The 19,696-nt window shown below is 36.5% G+C and overlaps 1 protein-coding gene across 1 annotated transcript in view; it reads left to right on the top strand.

The window, feature by feature from the left end:
• EPHX4 (epoxide hydrolase 4) overlaps positions 1-19,671 on the top strand; it is a 40,696-nt gene extending 21,025 nt beyond the window's left edge. Inside the window, exons 4-7 of the mRNA XM_036906568.2 lie at positions 175-303; positions 3,823-3,926; positions 7,104-7,252; positions 19,280-19,671. Coding sequence (XP_036762463.1) covers positions 175-303; positions 3,823-3,926; positions 7,104-7,252; positions 19,280-19,511 — 614 coding nt within the window. The 3' untranslated portion in view covers positions 19,512-19,671. The remainder of the gene's footprint in view (positions 1-174; positions 304-3,822; positions 3,927-7,103; positions 7,253-19,279) is intronic.
• The last annotated feature ends 25 nt before the right edge of the window (positions 19,672-19,696 follow it).

Raw genomic sequence — 19,696 nt, forward strand, 5'->3', positions numbered from 1 at the left:
TAGATAATTCAAACATAACTAGCTTCAGAAACATCACATTCAATAGCTGCACAAAGTGCATAATTAGGGTAGGATAGTGGAAAGATTAGTTTCAGGACATACCTATTTTATATGAGGAAATTGTGCACTGCCTATTTCTTTTCAATGATGTCAACATTTATTTCTTGATTACAGGGTATAGCAAATGTGTTCTTATTGGCCATGACTGGGGGGGCATGATTGCTTGGCTAATTGCCATCTGTTACCCTGAAATGGTGATGAAGCTTATTGTCATTAACTTCCCTCATCCAAACATATTTACAGGTGAGTCTCCATTTTCATTAAAACATCTTTGCTACCATGAAGATTCTCTTGTGTCACTGACACTGTGGATAAAAAACAGCAAGATTTTATTTTTAAACCAAATGACTAAAATACAATATTGGAACATAACAATGTCAGATACTTTGACTTTAAATATATTGGAAGTCTAAGAAAGTGTAGCTTCACATTTGCTTGCATTTTATTTTTTAGAGAACATTTCATGGCTACCTTGGGGCGGGATAAAGGGGAACCACAGTAACATTGCTTTCACAGTAATGAATCTCGACAGCCTAGAAATAAATCGTCCTCCTGCCTGACAGCTTTGGCTCTTGGGACTGGCAGCATTCTTTAAAGCAGCAGTTCTCAAGTTTCTGATTTGGGAACTCCTTTATACTCTTAAAAATCATTAAAAATCCATTGAGCTTCTGTTTATATGGGTTATGTCTACAAATATTCATTGTATTGGAAATTTAAAATGAGAAAATTTTGAAAATATTTATGTACTTATTTATTTTTTTAAATAATTAATCCAGTACATGTTAACATAGGTAACATTTTAATGAAAAGTAACTACATCTTCCAAAATAAAAGTTTAGTAAGAAGAGTGTCACTGTTTTTACAGTTTTTGCAAACCTCTTTAATTTTTGGCTCAATAGAAGACAGCTGGATTCTCAGATCTGCTTCTGCATTCAATCTGTTGCAATATGTTGTTTGAATTGAAGTATATGAAGAAATATGGCCTCACACAGATTTGTAATTGGAAAAGGGAGGAGTGTTTTAATAGCCTTTTCAGATAACTGGATTTTCTTCTTTAATACTACACCAAACTCAAAAAGTGGTGGTTTCTTAAAGGTTAGTAACAATATGGAATCTGAATGAACTTTTTGTATTCTGTTACATTAAAATCCATTAGTCTCTCTAGCACTATGAATGGATTTTTTCACCCATGCATGATTTTGCAGCATCATGCATTGGAAAATATTTGTTCATTGAGTTATACAGATATTCCATGGTTGACACATTTCATTATATGATGTCAAAGAATCACGTTCATTAGTATCACCTCAATTTCATCAAAACGCCTTTAAGTATTGCAAAGCTGTCAAGCCCACAGTAACAGATTCAAGTTTCCAAAATTCTAATTTTCATTTGGATGAAGCTTGAATTTTATCATTGGCAACAAATACTGTTGATTGTTTTCTCTCTCAAGTGACAGTCTTGTTTGTTCCAAGAGACTGTCTGCCGAATACTCAAGTCTGACTGAAGGTAGTTTGTTAGTTTCCTTTCAAGTAAAAATGGTGCTCCATAAGTAATGCAGCTAATTCAGCTTATCAACTCAAAGAACTGCAGAAGTGCTTTTCCTCGAGACAGCTATTGTATTTGGGTGTTAGCAGAACTGCTTTATGTGTACTTTCTATTTCATTGCAATGTTGAGAAGATGTGTACACAAAACTTCAAATTTAATAAAACTAATAATCTGCTTTCTCATCAGGACATTCTTAAGTGAAACTGGCACTTAATCTTATGTATTTGTGTATTTATTTGTTTATTGCAAGTGTGTGATAGTGAAGAATACAATGACTACCACTATCGTTTAGTGCCACTGCCTTGATTTGTACTCAGGCAGCAATGGCTTTACTATTGCTCTTGTACAATCAGTGCAAATATCAACCAAATGAGAAAAGCTAAGAATGCCTTAGTATTGTTACAGAACAGTCTGGACCATCTGGATCCCTTGAAAGGGTCTTGGGGAATCTATGCTATAAAGGGAACTCTTAAAATCTCAAGAGTAATTAAAAACCTGTGTACAATGGCTAGCACATTTTTATTTGGGTTTGGCAAAAAGTATAACATTGTCCTCTTGAACTGCCTTTGTCAAGTTTTCTGAGATTCAGTTACTGCTACGACCCACAGCAGCCCTCTAGGGAACAAAAAATTCAGAAAAACATATTCCTATTTCATCCTCAAAATTAAGCAAGTGAGGGAGAAAGGGAACATGGCTACATAAATATCGTGTAAGTGTAAGTGCTGAATTTTAGATACATATCCAATTGTCCTATATCTGTTGAGATAACAGGATGGATGTTAAGATTCAGATATCAAAGTGAGATGTATTTTCGCAGTTTCATTAGGCAATAGAAGTTGTTCTTGTGTTTGTTCAGTTGATCAGAATGCTAGACTAAGTGGTACTTTGGTGGTGTTGCTATATGGACAAACTGTAATTGGTCATTTCAGTAAAAAGATACTTGGAATATTTCTGGAATTATTTTATCAATAATAGATTCAACCCTGTTCAGGTCGATATGAGGTCTTTAAGTAGTGTGCCTATATTTTCTCCTTAGTTGTATTGATATCCCTTAATGGAGGGCTGACTAAATCTTGCTCAATGATGACTTTACAAAAAGTATAGCCTAACAGTACACCACTTACTTGAGAATTATAGTTCTAAAAAATCTACTCACATTAAAAACAGTTACAAAATCAGAAATATTTTTAAAAATTATCTCTATAGCAAGGAAAATAAAAGTATAGTGCTCAATATATAATAAGCATGCATATTCAATATGTATAATTACATTACTCCCTAGTTTAAAATTTCAGTGTCTTCCCAAAGCACTCAAAATCCTTATCCTTCTGACCCTATCTGATGGGATATCTGCTTTGCTTTCTGTCTCATCTCATACCGTCTTCTCCTCGTCCTTCACTACACATGAGCCACTTTGGCCTTTCTGCTTCTTGAATGTGCCAAGACCACCTTTCTGCTCCTGGATGCTCTTCCTAGACCTTTGCAGGGCTGACTCCCTCCTATACCATTGATAACTCAACCCAATTGTCAAATCCCCAGAGAAGCTTATTCTGACACCACCTCCACTAAACAATAGTCCCTGCACACCACTCAACCATCACTCTCAGATAACTTGTTTTGTTTTCTTTATGGTATTATTGCTATCTAAAGTGATCTTTCAAGTTTTTTTTTTTATCTTTTAAGTATTTGTTACTTATTGTGTAAGTTCCTTATTAATGGAAACCTCTTCTGTCTTATTTACAGCCAGATCCCCTTGCACACAGTAGATATTCAAATATTATAGATAACTGAATGAATTTACAGGAAACACTTTAGTTTCTGTGAAGGACAAATGAACAAGGTATTTTAATCGGCCTGTAAGGAAAATCTTTTAAACAATAGGAAATCCCCATGTATCCCTGGGATAAGTGTTAGATCACTGATTAATGACCTTGGAGAAAAGGCATGTTGTTTGGTGTTTCTTGTTCCTTGCTAAGTCAAGACTTTATAAAGTGAAATTTTCTTTTTATTTAAAGTGCTATAAATTTTCTAAAAAGCTGGAATATCCACAATGAAATATAAGAACATAAAAATTTACAAAGAAATATACAGAAGGCTTACTTGTAGATTCTTTTATGGGATCGTCTCAAAGGTGAAATTGCCTTAAAAAGAAGTTCTTTCAAAAGTAAGTCATTTACCCTTGGCTAAGGTCTAACGCAGCATTTTAATTTCAGAATATATTTTACGACACCCTACCCAGCTATTCAAATCCAGCTGTTACTACTTCTTCCAAATACCATGGTTCCCAGAATTTATGTTCTCAATAAATGATTTCAAGGTAAGTCAAACATGGTGATGGATGTTAACTAGACTTATTGTGGTGATCATTTTGCAATGTATACAAATATTGAATCATTATGCTGTACATTTGAAACTAATATGTTATATGTCAATTATACTCACAATTAAAAAAACAAGTGCTTAAGAAGATGAGAAAATTAGAAAGTTAAAAATAAAGTAAAGGTACACTGAGGCACTAAAAAAAATAGTCCTGCTTATGTTGAATAAACATTTATTGTACATCTATTATGTGCTATGCCCTGTTAGACATTTCCTCCTATGCCAAAAAAAAAGGTAAGTCAACAAATAATGTATTATTATTAATGAAAAACATTTCAAATTAAAGTCCATCCTTAAGAAAGTAAAACAGAAAAATGCTAAAACTTAGTAAATGCTTCTAAAGCCTCATCTATAGGTTTACTTCTATTTATAGTTTCTGTATATTAGAGAGCCTGGTTATTGCTCAATTTTTTATGAGAGCCTACAAGCATACATCTTTTTGGAGAATATCCCATGGGGAGACAGGAGAATATGAGTGCCAGGTGAGAGAATTTGACAGCAGCAGAAGTGGGAGCTTGTTATGGTAAACAAAACCCTGAAACTAAGCAAGCAGATATTGGTGTACCAAACAGACTGACATCAGGAGTCCTGTGTAGTATCTATTTCTTGGAAGTTCACTGAATGCTTCTTGTATGTCCAACATGGTATTAGATATTTAGGAAAGTTAAAAAAGGACATACTATTCTTTCACCTGGAAATACTTCTGCTCATATCACTAACAAATAAGGAATTTTACTTTTTTTACATAACCCCAATGCCATTATCAAACCTAACAAAATGAACAACTACACCTCAATTATCATTTAATACTCATTCAGATTTTCGTAACTGTCTCCATTGTCTTTATACACTTCATTTGTTTGAATCAGGAATCAAACAAACTTTGAACATTTATTTGGTTCTTAGAGCTTTTTAAATCTTTAACAATTCCTTCTTTCTTTTTGTTAGCACAACTTTTTTATTGAAAACTTTGGTCATTTGTCCTGAGGAATGATCCACATTTTGGAATTGACTGACTGCTTCATCATAGTGTTATTTAATTTGTCTGCCCTTGTTTTTCCTTTTTCATAGGTGCTACCGATCTAAAAGGCTTAATTAGACAGAGTTTTAATTTGACAAGGATCCCTTATAGGTGATACTGTTTATTTCCTAATGCATCACATCAGGAAAGCACATCATGTCTATTTGTCTCAGTTTTAATAATGCTAAACTAACACCGACCAGTGGGCTCATGAGTTGTCAGCCTATCCAAAATTTCCTAACAACCTTTCACCAAATAATTTTATCATATCTTGATCATCATAGTTTAGGTGCATTATTACATTAAAGTATGCAAGATAATGATTTTCTAACTCTATCATTCTTTCTACTTTTAACTGGAATTCTATAAAGAATTTTCCACATCTATTTGGTTATTCTGAAATACAGCTCATTCAAGAAGTCAGGATAAAGTCTTCTTCTTTCCCTTTATTAAACAATTTCCAGAGTAATAAGTTGCTGGCATAGAAACCTCCAATGATGACCAGTGAGGTATTTTTTTTTCATATCATTATGAGCTGATGAGGGATTTTTAAAAATATTTGGTATATATCAATCAATTACAGTCATTATTCTTTTTGGTATCCAAATTACCCCACATTAGGAAAGTGGAAACCCCTTCAGGTTGGCTCCTATGTCATTTTGGTGCTATAAGCCTTTTAATCAGTGATTGTTGCTTCCTTAATGTCTTAGGCTTATCTTTTATTTCCTGCACCCTGTATGGATTTGGTCATTTACTGAAGTAACTCTGGCTTCTATTTGTAGGATGGTATTTAGAGACTACAGTCTGGGTGTCAAGGTAGTCATCATTACTGGGTTTTCACTGCTTCTAGATCTTCCCTTTGGACTTAAATATTTTTTAGAGAGAAAAATTAAATCATGAGTTATTTGTATTTCCCAAGAAAATTTAACACTACAGGGTTTTTACTTTACTAATGTGATTTTATATAAAACATTTATATGTTTCCAAGTCAAAACTCTAAAATGAGGTACATTAGAGAGGTCTTGCTTAGGTCTCTGTTTCCTGTTTCTTTCTCCACTCTATTTTCTCATTCTCCTACAGGAAACCATTTTGATTAGTTTTTGTTTCATCTTTTCTCTTGTTTCTTTTTGAAAATATGAATAATTATGTATATAGTTGTCTACCCCATCTAACACAAAAGGTAACATACCATAAACACTGTGTTCCACTTGAAGTGTCCTAGAGATCACTCCATATCAGCATACAGATTATCTCCATCTTTTCTTGAAGTACTAAAAACACATAATACACCATTGTGTGGCTATACCACCGATGGACATTTGACTTATTTCCAGTCTTTCCCAATTACAAGTAATGTTGCAGTTAATCACTGCATGCATATGTCATTTCATATTCTTGCAAGTGTGTTTTAGAGTTGAGGGATCTGCATTTAGAACAAGAATCCCAATGCTTCTGATGCAGGTGCTTTAGATCTATGCTTTGAGAAATGCTGATATAGAGCAGTGTTTTTCAAGCTGTGGGTGGGGACTCCTTACTGAATCATGAAATAAATTTGGCTTGCCATCAGAATTTTAAAAAATAAACTAGAACAGAATTGAAAATATCAATACACACTATAATAAGAGTAAGGAATATTTCTTTAAACTTTTGCTTCAGAAATATATTTGTAGGAGAATGAGCTCGATCATTATGTAAAATGTGTTTGTTACTCTGGGTTGTGGTAAAAAAAAGTTCACATGACTTTGGGGGGAGTGGATTGTGTCAGTAAACAGATAAACTACTGTTAGCTGTAATATTAGGGTAGGCATACTACTTAACCTTGACCTTGTAGAATGTGCATAGGCACCAAGATGACAGGATGCTTTTCATATGGGGGAGATGTGCATGGGGGATTAAAAGGGAAGAATATCAAAAGTAAAATCAGGAAAGCAGAAATGTCTAAAATGTGTTTATAAATAATGAGGTTCTCCAACCTGTGTGAAGCAGAAATTGGAAGTTGTCACTGCACACTATCATTCTTTTTCAAAAGCCAAAGAGTTAGCATATTATTAGGTAACTGAAAAGTTTTAATTATTCTCTTTTCACCTAAATTAGGCTTTAAAACATCTGTTTACCAGTCATAGCACTGGCATTGGAAGAAAAGGATGTCAATTAACAACAGAAGATCTTGAAGCTTATATTTATGTCTTTTCCCAGCCTGGAGCATTAAGTGGTCCAATTAACCATTATCGAAATATCTTCAGGTCAGTATAATTTCTTTTTTAGTTAAAAAAAATATTCATTCCCTAAAGAGCCAATATTTTATTTTTAATAATAAGTTCATCACTTACCCAAAGACTGAAATAAAGTATTCTGATTTAGTAGCTTGCTTAATTTTTTTTAATGGAAAATTTCAAATATATGGAAAAGTAGAATAGTACGATGTAGTTGTCACTTGTTTTATCCATAGCTCTACCCACTTCTTCTCCCTTTGTATTATTTTTTTCATATTTTTAATGATTATTCATTCAGGAAATATTTATTAAGCACTTCTATGTTCTAGGCTACTCCAGCACTCAGGATCAATAACAAGCAGGTCCCTGATCTCACAACGGTAACCAAGTGGGGAAAACAGACATCAAACAAATAACCACAGTAATGAATATATGGCTATAAACAAACAGACTTTGAAAGGGATGAGAACTGTAGAAGTTGTGTTTGAACAAAGAAATGAAGGATGAGTTAGATATTGACTAGACAAAGTTGGGGGTAGGCGAATTGGCATTCCAGAAAAAGAATAGCATGTACCAAAGCTGTGTAGGAAGATGGAGAGTTATGGTTTTAAATAGCACAATGAGAGCCAGTATGGCTGGAGCACAGAAAGTGAAGGTGGGAGGAAGATAATAGAATGAGAACGGGTCTGAGAGGTAGGCAGTGGCTGGTCATGCAGAAACCAGTGGATCATACTAAGGACTTACAAGCCGTGAATGTGAAGCCAGTGAATGAGCTCAAGCAGAAAAGATAAACAGACCAGTCTGTATTTGGCTGAATTCACTCACTGTGGAAATTTGTTGGAGGATGAATGTGGGGAACTGCAACAGTCCAGGATGAAGATGATGGGGGCTTGAACTAGTCTGAAAGCTGTGGATATGGGGAGAGTAGTAGACTTAAGAAATATTCAGAAGGTAAAATTAACAGGAGTTGGTGATGGGTTTGATGGGATGAGAAGATGAGGGATGTCAAGGATGGCTCTTGGATTTCTGGCATAAACAACTGTATGGATAGTCATGCCATTCACTGAGAGAGAAAACACTAGAAGAAAAGTAGTTTTGAGGGGAAGGTCATGAATTTTATTGATCTTAGACTAGTTGATAAGGTGCTTTATATTTGAGCAGGTGCCTTAGATACTCAAATAGGCAGTTGGATACTAGGGTTTGGAACTCAAAGGAGAGAATCTGGGATAAAGATGTAAAATTGTGAAGTCTGACAGATAACTGAGGCTTTCACTTCAAAAGATATTGTCAAAGGAGAAAGTACGGAGTGAAAGATAAAACACAGAGGTTTGTCTGTTTGGGTTTGGACTATAGATAGGAGAAAAAAAATTTCCCTGGAAAATCAGCAACCACTGCCTGCCTTGAAAAGTTTAGGGGCTTGAATTTATGCTCTACTTCCCTAATACTGGAATTCTCAGGGGAAAAAATTTTTATTTTACCATTGCCTTAGGCTGTCAAAATTCTCCAGGAAGCCTGGCAGAAACAAAGACAAAACCTCTCTGGAGGATACATCTCAACTCTGACTCAATATTCCCACAGATAAAGTCTCCTGAAGATGAGTTCATAATCCAGATATCAATCTACCATTAATGAGTCAGAATACAATTGCAGCAGAACTCCTACAAATTTCAAATCATAAAACTAACAGAGACGGTAAAATATGTTTAAATCATTAAATATATGAAAGAATAAAAATATGAGAAGAAAAAAAGATAATATCAAGACCAACTTGGAAAGAGCTGAAAAAGACCAAAAGAACTTTTAGGGATAGGACATATAGTTTTTGAAATATAAAATTCCATGTCAGTTAAATAGCTGATGAGACAAGCTAAGAAGAATTAAGAATTGAAAGAAAGACCTGAAAAAATTACCTAAAATATAGCTTAGAGAGATAAAGGTAAAAATATAAAAAAGATTATATTTGATATGGGGGATAGGATTAGAAATCATATATATATGCTAAGAATTTCTTTCCAGTAAAATAATAGAAATAGGTGTATTATTTCCAAAGCAGTGAGTGGGACAAGAAAACTATCAATTAAAAAGAAGGCAAGAAAGGAGAAAAAGGAAACAAAGTAGGATAGATAGAAAACACAAAATAATGACAAAAACAATTATAGTATGTCAGTAAGCACAATAAATATTAAGGTATTAAATTTGCCTATTAAAAATGTAAAATATCAGATTGGATTGAGTCACAATTAAAGCAAAAAGACATAAAAGGCTGAAAGTAAAAAATGGAAAAAAGTTATAGCAGCTGTTATTTTTTTTTTTTTTTTTTTAATTATTATTTTTTATTGAAGGGTAGTTGACACACAGTATTACATTACATGAGTTTCAAGTGTACAACACAGTGGTAGAACATTTATATACATAATTCTAGGTTCCAGCTATCACCCTACCAGGCTGTTACAATATCTTGACTATATTCCTTATGCTATACCTTACATCCCGGTTACTAATTTATTTTACCATTGGAAGTCTGTCCTTTTTTTTTTTTTTTTTGTAAGGGCATCTCTCATATTTATTGATCAAATGGTTGTTAACGACAATAAAATTCTGTATAGGGGAGTCAATGCTCAATGCACAATCATTATTCCACCCCAAGCCTAATTTTTGTCAGTCTCCAATCTTCTGAGGCATAACAAACAAGTTTTTACATGTAGAAGAAATTCTTACATAATGAATAAGTTACATAGTGAACAGTACAAGGGCAGTCATCACAGAAACTTTCGGTTTTGCTCATGCATTATGAACTATAAACAGTCAGTTCAAATATGAATACTCATTTGGTTTTTATACTTGATTTATATGTGGATACCACATTTCTCTCTTTATTATTATTATTTTTAATAAAATGCTGAAGTGGTAGGTAGATACAAGATAAAGGTAGAAAACATAGTTTAGTGTTGTAAGAGAGCACATGTAGATGATCAGGTGTGTGCCTGTAGACTATGTGTTAATCCAAGCTAGACCAGGGCAATAAAACATCCACGTATGCAGAAGATTTCTCTCAGAACGGGGGGGTGAGGTTCTAAGCCTCACCTCTGTTGATCCCCAATTTCTCACCTGATGGCCCCCCCCTGCGACTGTGCCTGTCTTAGGTTGTTCCTCCCTTGAGGAATCTTACCCGTCTCTGGCTAACCAGTCATCTTCCGGGGCCATACAGGGAAATGTGAAGTTGGTAAGTGAGAGAGAAGCCTTATTGTTTGAAAAAGTTAGCTTTTTACTTCTTTGCATATTTATGCCCTGTGGCTTCTATGCCCAGCATTTGTCTTGAGGTATCTTTACCACTTGGAAGAATTATGATACTCGGTAAATTTGATATGAGGCACGAATTCTATTTAAGGGTTGTAATTAGGAAGGAAGAAGAAAAGCTATAGAAGTAGCAGGCGGAAGAAAACATGGGAAGATTGATTATTTCTTTGATATATCTTCTTGTAGAGTAACTTCAGCATGTATAGGTTTTAAGCTACTACTTAAATTGCACACACACATTAACATAATAGGAGTATAGTTACATAACCAAAGCATATCTGTAATTACCAGCCATCTGCAGTGAAACCAAGAAAACCAGTTAGGCACCTTAGGCATTTGTGAAAACTTATCTATGATATGGTGGATATTGTCCAAATGAACTTGAACAGTCTGAGAGAAATCAGACAAATTAAAACAACCCATTCCTGGGGACTGTTCACATGCCATATGTTCTTTTAACAATAAATAGTTTGTAGTTGTAAGACTTTGGAGCGCTACAATTTGCACTTCTCCAAATTCTTGGTTGAGTTCCAACAGTATAGATCCAGTCCAATTTTGTTGTTTTACTGTATGCACAGGCCAGCTTAGATATCTCCTTTCTCATTCCCATGGCAGGTCCAGGAACTGGTGGGATGAGTGCATCTACAGCTGTAGCAGTGCGTGGATCTTTGTTGGGGTTTTTTGATGATCATCTTCTGGCATGAGTCTTCCAGAGGGTGCAGATGTTGGAAGTTCTTTTTCATATCGTATCTTAGTTCATTTTCGGGGTAGCCCAATTAGGCTTTGATCCTCTGTATAAACACAAACAGACCCTTTGCCTACACTTTTATATGCCCTTTATACCCTTGTGTAGAACTCGTTGGAGGTTACCACACAGGAACTGCCCTTTTTTTTTTTTTTTTTTGCTATCACTAATCTACACTTACATGACGAATATTATGTTTACTAGGCTCTCCCCTATACCAGGTCTCCCCTATAAACCCCTTTACAGTCACTGTCCATCAGCATAGCAAAATGTTGTAGAATCACTACTTGCCTTCTCTGTGTTGTACAGCCCTCCCTTTTCTCCTACCCCCCCATGCATGTTAATCTTAATACCCCCCTACTTCTCCCCCCCTTATCCCTCCCTACCCACCCATCCTCCCCAGTCCCTTTCCCTTTGGTACCTGTTAGTCCATTCTTGAGTTCTGTGATTCTGCTGCTGTTTTGTTCCTTCAGTTTTTCCTTTGTTCTTATATTCCACAGATAAGTGAAATCATTTGGTATTTCTCTTTCTCCGCTTGGCTTGTTTCACTGAGCATAATACCCTCCAGCTCCATCCATGTTGCTGCAAATGATTGGATTTGCCCTTTTCTTATAGCTGAGTAGTATTCCATTGTGTATATGTACCACATCTTCTTTATCCATTCATCTATTGATGGACATTTAGGTTGCTTCCAATTCTTGGCTATTGTAAATAGTGCTGCAATAAACATAGGGGTGCATCTGTCTTTCTCATACTTGATTGCTGCATTCTTAGGGTAAATTCCTAGGAGTGGAATTCCTGGGTCAAATGGTAAGTCTGTTTTGAGCATTTTGATGTACCTCCATACTGCTTTCCACAATGGTTGAACTAACTTACATTCCCACCAGCAGTGTAGGAGGGTTCCCCTTTCTCCACAGCCTCGCCAACATTTGTTGTTGTTTGTCTTTTGGATGGCAGCCATCCTTACTGGTGTGAGGTGATACCTCATTGTAGTTTTAATTTGCATTTCTCTGATAATTAGCGATGTGGAGCATCTTTTCATGTGTCTGTTGGCCATCTGTATTTCTTTTTTGGAGAACTGTCTGTTCAGTTCCTCTGCCCATTTTTTAATTGGGTTATTTGTTTTTTGTTTGTTGAGGCATGTGAGCTCCTTATATATTCTGGACGTCAAGCCTTTATCGGATGTGTCATTTTCAAATATATTCTCCCATACTGTAGGGATCCTTCTTGTTCTATTGATGGTGTCTTTTGCTGTACAGAAGCTTTTCAGCTTAATATAGTCCCACTTACTCATTTTTGCTGTTGTTTTCCTTGCCCGGGGAGATATGTTCAAGAAGAGGTCACTCATGTTTATGTCTAAGAGGTTTTTGCCTATGTTTTCTTCCAAGAGTTTAATGGTTTCATGGCTTACATTCAGGTCTTTGATCCATTTTGAGTTTACTTTTGTATATGGGGTTAGACAATGGTCCAGTTTCATTCTCCTACATGTAGCTGTCCAGTTTTGCCAGCACCACCTGTTGAAGAGACTGTCATTTCGCCATTGTATGTCCATGGCTCCTTTATCAAATATTAATTGACCATATATGTCTGGGTTAATGTCTGGATTCTCTAGTCTGTTCCATTGGTCTGTGGCTCTGCTCTTGTGCCAGTACCAAATTGTCTTGATTACTATGGCTTTATAGTAGAGCTTGAAATTGGGGAGTGAGATCCCCCCTACTTTATTCTTCTTTCTCAGGATTGCTTTGGCTATTTGGGGTCTTTGGTGTTTCCATATGAATTTTTGAATTATTTGTTCCAGTTCATTGAAGAATGTTGCTGGTAGTTTCATAGGGATTGCATCAAATCTGTATATTGCTTTGGGCAGGATGGCCATTTTAACGATATTAATTCTTCCTAGCCACGAGCATGGGATGAGTTTCCATCTGTTAGTGTCCCCTTTAATTTCTCTTAAGAGTGACTTGTAGTTTTCAGAGTATAAGTCTTTCACTTCTTTGGTTAGGTTTATTCCTAGGTATTTTATTTTTTTTGATGCAATTGTGAATGGAGTTGTTTTCCTGATTTCTCTTTCTGTTGGTTCATTGTTAGTATATAGGAAAGCCACAGATTTCTGTGTGTTGATTTTGTATCCTGCAACTTTGCTGTATTCCGATATCAGTTCTAGTAGTTTTGGGGTGGAGTCTTTAGGGTTTTTTATGTACAGTATCATGTCATCTGCAAATAGTGACAGTTTAACTTCTTCTTTACCAATCTGGATTCCTTGTATTTCTTTATTTTGTCTGATTGCCGTGGCTAGGACCTCCAGTACTATGTTAAATAACAGTGGAGAGAGTGGGCATCCCTGTCTAGTTCCCGATCTCAGAGGAAATGCTTTCAGCTTCTCGCTGTTCAATATAATGTTGGCTGTGGGTTTATCATAGATGGCCTTTATTATGTTGAGGTACTTGCCCTCTATTCCCATTTTGCTGAGAGTTTTTAACATGAATGGATGTTGAACTTTGTCAAATGCTTTTTCAGCATCTATGGAGATGATCATGTGGTTTTTGTCTTTCTTTTTGTTGATGTGGTGGATGATGTTGATGGACTTTCGAATGTTGTATCATCCTTGCATCCCTGGGATGAATCCCACTTGGTCATGGTGTATGATCCTTTTGATGTATTTTTGAATTCGGTTTGCTAATATTTTGTTGAGTATTTTTGCATCTACGTTCATCAGGGATATTGGTCTGTAGTTTTCTTTTTTGGTGGGGTCTTTGCCTGGTTTTGGTATTAGGGTGATGTTAGCTTCATAGAATGAGTTTGGGAGTATCCCCTCCTCCTCTATTTTTTGGAAAACTTTAAGGAGAATGGGTATTATGTCTTCCCTGTATGTCTGATAAAATTCCGAGGTAAATCCATCTGGCCCGGGGGTTTTGTTCTTTGGTAGTTTTTTGATTACCTCTTCAATTTCGTTGCTGGTAATTGGTCTGTTTAGATTTTCTGTTTCTTCCTGGGTCAATCTTGGAAGGTTATATTTTTCTAGGAAGTTGTCCATTTCTCCTAGGTTTCCCAGCTTGTTAGCGTATAGGTTTTCATAGTATTCTCCAATAATTCTTTGCATTTCTGTGGGGTCCGTCGTGATTTTTCCTTTCTCGTTTCTGATACTGTTGATTTGTGTTGACTCTCTTTTCTTCTTAATAAGTCTGGCTAGAGGCTTATCTATTTTGTTTATTTTCTCGAAGAACCAGCTCTTGGTTTCATTGATTTTTGCTATTGTTTTATTCTTCTCAATTTTATTTATTTCTTCTCTGATCTTTATTATGTCCCTCCTTCTGCTGACCTTAGGCCTCATCTGTTCTTCTTTTTCCAATTTCGATAATTGTGACATTAAACCATTCATTTGGGATTGCTCTTCCTTTTTTAAATATGCTTGGATTGCTATATACTTTCCTCTTAAGACTGCTTTTGCTGTGTCCCACAGAAGTTGGGGCTTAGTGTTGTTGTTGTCATTTGTTTCCATATATTGCTGGATCTCCATTTTGATTTGGTCATTGATCCATTGATTATTTAGGAGCGTGTTGTTAAGCCTCCATGTGTTCGTGAGCCTCTTTGCTTTCTTTGTACAGTTTATTTCTAGTTTTATGCCTTTGTGGTCTGAAAAGTTGGTTGGTAGGATTTCAATCTTTTGGAATTTTCTGAGGCTCTTTTTGTGGCCTAGTATGTGGTCTATTCTGGAGAATGTTCCATGTGCACTTGAGAAGAATGTATATCCCGCTGCTTTTGGATGTAGAGTTCTATAGATGTCTATTAGGTCCATCTGCTCTACTGTGTTGTTCAGTGCTTCCGTGTCCTTACTTATTTTCTGCCCGGTGGATCTATCCTTTGGGGTGAGTGGTGTGTTGAAGTCTCCTAGAATGAATGCATTGCAGTCTATATCCCCCTTTAGTTCTGTTAGTATTTGTTTCACATATGCTGGTGCTCCTGTGTTGGGTGCATATATATTTAGAATGGTTATATCCTCTTGTTTGACTGAGCCCTTTATCATTATGTAGTGTCCTTCTTTATCTCTTGTTACTTTCTTTGTTTTGAAGTCTATTTTGTCTGATATTAGTACTGCAACCCCTGCTTTCTTCTCGCTGTTGTTTGCCTGAAATATTTTTTTCCATTCCTTGACTTTTAGTCTGTACATGTCTTTGGGTTTGAGGTGAGTTTCTTGTAAGCAGCATATAGATGGGTCTTGCTTTTTTATCCATTCTGTTACTCTGTGTCTTTTGATTGATGCATTCAACCCATTAACATTTAGGGTGACTATTGAAAGATATGTACTTATTGCCATTGCAGGCTTTAAATTCGTGGTTACCAAAGGTTCAAGGTTAGCCTCTTTAGTATCTTACTGCCTAACTTAGCTCGCTTATTGAGCTGTTATATACACTGTCTGGAGATTCTTTTCTTCTCTCCCTTCTTGTTCCTCCTCCTCCATTCTTCATATGTTGGGTGTTTTGTGCTGTGCTCTTTCTAGGAGTGCTCCCATCTAGAGCAGTCCCTGTAAGATGTTCTGTAGAGGTGGTTTGTGGAAAGCAAATTCCCTCAGCTTTTGTTTGTCTGGGAATTGTTTAATCCCACCGTCATATTTGAATGATAGTCGTGCTGGATACAGTATCCTTGGTTCAAGGCCCTTCTGTTTCATTGTATTAAATATATCATGCCATTCTCTTCTGGCCTGTAGGGTTTCTGTTGAGAAATCTGACGTTAGCCTGATGGGTTTCCCTTTATAGGTGACCTTTTTCTCTCTAGCTGCCTTTAACACTCTTTCCTTGTCCTTGATCTTTGCCATTTTAATTATTATGTGTCTTGGTGTTGCCCTTCTTGGATCCTTTCTGTTGGGGGTTCTGTGTATTTCCGTGGTCTGTTTGATTACTTCCTCCCCCAGTGTGGGGAAGTTTTCAGCAATTATTTCTTCTAAGATACTTTCCATCTCTTTGCCTCTCTCTTCTTCTTCTGGGACCCCTATAATACGGATATTTCTCCTTTTAGATTGGTCACACAGTTCTCTTAATATTGTTTCATTCCTGGAGATCCTTTTGTCTCTCTCTATGTCAGCTTCCATGCGTTCCTGTTCTCTGATTTCAATTCCATCAATGGCCTCTTGCATTCTATCCATTCTGCTTATAAACCCTTCCAGAGTTTGTTTCATTTCTGTAATCTCCTTTCTGGCATCTGTGATCTCTTTCCGGACTTCATCCCATTTTTCTTGCGTATTTCTCTGCATCTCTGTCAGCATGTTTATGATTCTTATTTTGAATTCTTTGTCAGGAAGACTGGTTAGGTCTGTCTCCTTCTCTGGTGTTGTCTCTGTGATCTTTGTCTGCCTGTAGCTTTGCCTTTTCATGGTGATAGGAATAGTCTGCAGAACTGGGACGAGTGACGGCTGGAAGGACTTCCTTTCTTGTTGGTTTGTGGCCCTCCTCTCCTGGGAGAACAGCGGCCTCTAGTGGCTTGTGCTGCGCAGCTGCGCGCAGACAGGGTTTCTGCTTCCTGCCCGGCTGCTATGGAGTTAATCTCCGCTGTTGCTGTGGGCGTGGCCTGGCTCGGGCAGCTACTCCAAAATGGTGGAGTCGCGTTGGAGCAGGAGCTGCTGGGAGGCTATTTATCTCCGTAAGGGGCCTCCCTGCTCCCTGCAGCCCAGGGGTTAGGGTGCCCAGAGATCCCGGATTCCCTACCTCTGGATTAAGTGGCCCGCCCTGCCCCTTTAAGACTTCCAAAAAGCACCCGCCAAAACAAAACAACGACCACAAAAAAAAACAAGAAAAAAAAAATTTTTTTAATTAAAAAAAAAAAAATTTTAATTAAAAAAAAAAAGGTGGTCGTTCGTTTTTCTTTATTCTCCGGTGCCAGCCTCAGGCCTCTGCTCACCGGTCTTTCTGCCCTGTTTCCCTAATATTGGGGTCCCTGTCCCTTTAAGACTTCCAAAAAGCGCTCGCCAAAACAAAGCAGCAAAAAAGCAAAAAAAAAATGGTCGCGCGCTTTTCTTATGTCCTCTGTCGCCCAGCCTCCAGTGCCTGCTCACTGTTCTTGCTGCCCTGTTTTCCCAGTATCGAGGGCCCTGCACTCTGTCCCGGATGGCGGGGGCTGGGTGTTCGGCAGTCCTGGGCTCCGTCTCCCTCCCGCTCTGCCTGCTCTTCTCCCGCCGGGAGCTGGGGGGAGGGGCGCTCGGCTCCCGCGGGGCCAGGGCTTGTATCTTACCCCCTTCGCGAGGCGCTGGGTTCTCTCAGGTCCGGATGTGGTCTGGATATTGTCCTGTGTCCTCTGGTCTTTATTCTAGGAAGGGTTGTCTTTGTTATATTTTCATAGATATATGTTGTTTTGGGAGGAGATTTCCGCTGCTCTACTCACGCCGCCATCTTCCGCCCCTCTGCAGCAGCTGTTATTTTAAGTAAAACAAAATCTCTCAAACTCTTTGAATATAGAACTCAAGGGGAGTCATAAGATTATATGAATGAGGGTAAAATTGCAATATTTCAGAATTTCTCACCTGGCTTTAATGCATCTCCCTATCGATAGGTGTTTCCAAGGGGTGGAGAGAAGTAGTTTATCTCCCTATCGATAGGTAATTACATGGGTGAGCAGAGGGTTTAGAGAGGTTTGGTGGAGCCCTCTCTTCTTCTGTAGTTGGGTTGAGAGAGACACAGGACCACTGCTTATAAGAAATAAATGGGTTTCTTAAACTTTATTACTCCCTTTGACTGATTTCAGTTTCAAAAAGTACTTTGCCCTGGGATTTTCTCCCGGAATTACAATGAATGAGGGGAGAGGAGGTAAATCCAAACCCTCTTTTTTGACTAACAACAACAAAACTTACAAATACATGTCTTTGGCAAAATAGTAATGTTGTTTTAAAAGGTAATTTGTAAGTAACAATTTGTCAAGCAAGGCAAGATTGGAAAGGCACACAGACATTGCAGAGGTACAGGTTACATTTTATAGGATGTAACAACATTATGTAAAGTCTATGCTTTGTATTTTATAAATAACATTTGTAAAGATCCAATATTGTAAGAAAAAATAGAACATGTTTCACACGTGTTTTTGAACAGGAGACAAGAATAAATTCTAGGATTTAAATTCTTTTCTATAGCTATTTAAAACATACTGTTTTGCATCACAAAGCTAGCTCTGATAAAGGAATAATTTGAGAACATGTTAAAACTAATTCATTGGATTGTTGCAAATTAAATCTGAGTGAAGATCACATCAGACCTTGACCATTCTTTACCTAAGGTAATCAAGGCGAAGTACATATTAAAAACAGGGTTTTTGACATGAAATGCCTACAAATGAAGTACAGTACATTATACTCAAGCATAGAAGTCACCCCACTTATACTACAACTTTGTTTAAAAAAGACCCATCTTGCAAAATAAATACAGTATCATGTAATATTGAAGCGCAGACCATATATATTCTCTGACATTTCAGTTCAAATTTTCACATAAAATGGATTGTGTTGCCTAACAAACAATTTAAAATATATCTAACCAATAACACCATTTAAAGCTCCCTTTCATCACACTATTCAGAAATGCTGTTATCTTTTTGAGGCAAATTATTCCTCATTTTGATGAGTTTCATATTTATAGCCTTCATTATAAATTTTGCTAGCCTCACTTCATCCAAATGAAAAATTTTATTGGGGCTTTTCATAAATAGCCTTTAAAATTTTTATTGTATAGATTGATTGCCTAATGCAGTGTTTCTCAACCATTTTTTCATCATCACTCTCCTAAAGCTTTTTAGATACTTTTTCCCTGATTACCCCTACCCATAAAATTTTAATTTCTGTTTATATACTGTATGCATATCCATGGTTTATTCATTAAAAGAAAAAATTTTTCATTCTCCCAATAACCAACTTTCTCCCCTTTGGTGGCAATATTGCCCCCTTTGAGAATGTATGGCCTAAAGGAACATTATGGAAAAAAAGTTTTATATTATTTTAACTTTTACAATGAATCTCAAGCCCACGTGTTTTGTTTTCCTAGTTGCCTGCCTCTCAAACATCACACGGTGACCACTCCAACACTACTACTGTGGGGAGAGAAGAATGCATTTATGGAGGTTGAGATGGCTGAAACCACAAAGATTTATGTTAAAAACTATTTCAGGCTAACTATTTTATCAGAAGTCAGTCATTGGCTTCAACAAGAACAACCTGACATTGTGAACAAATTGATATGGACATTTCTAAAAGAAGAAACAAGAAAAAAAGATTGACTTTTCTATATCTTCTATGAGGGTTCTGTAATGAAATATTTAAATAATTTTTAAAATTGTTCAACTTCTTTAAGCTACATTAGGAAATATTGTTTTAATATGTTTTATCATAAATAAATATTGTGACAAATGATATTGAAAAAATCTGAGAATGTGTAAACTTGTGACCTAATTATTTTCTTCTG

Source organism: Manis pentadactyla, chromosome 4 (genome assembly GCF_030020395.1).
Source record: "Manis pentadactyla isolate mManPen7 chromosome 4, mManPen7.hap1, whole genome shotgun sequence".
Taxonomy (NCBI): domain Eukaryota; kingdom Metazoa; phylum Chordata; class Mammalia; order Pholidota; family Manidae; genus Manis; species Manis pentadactyla.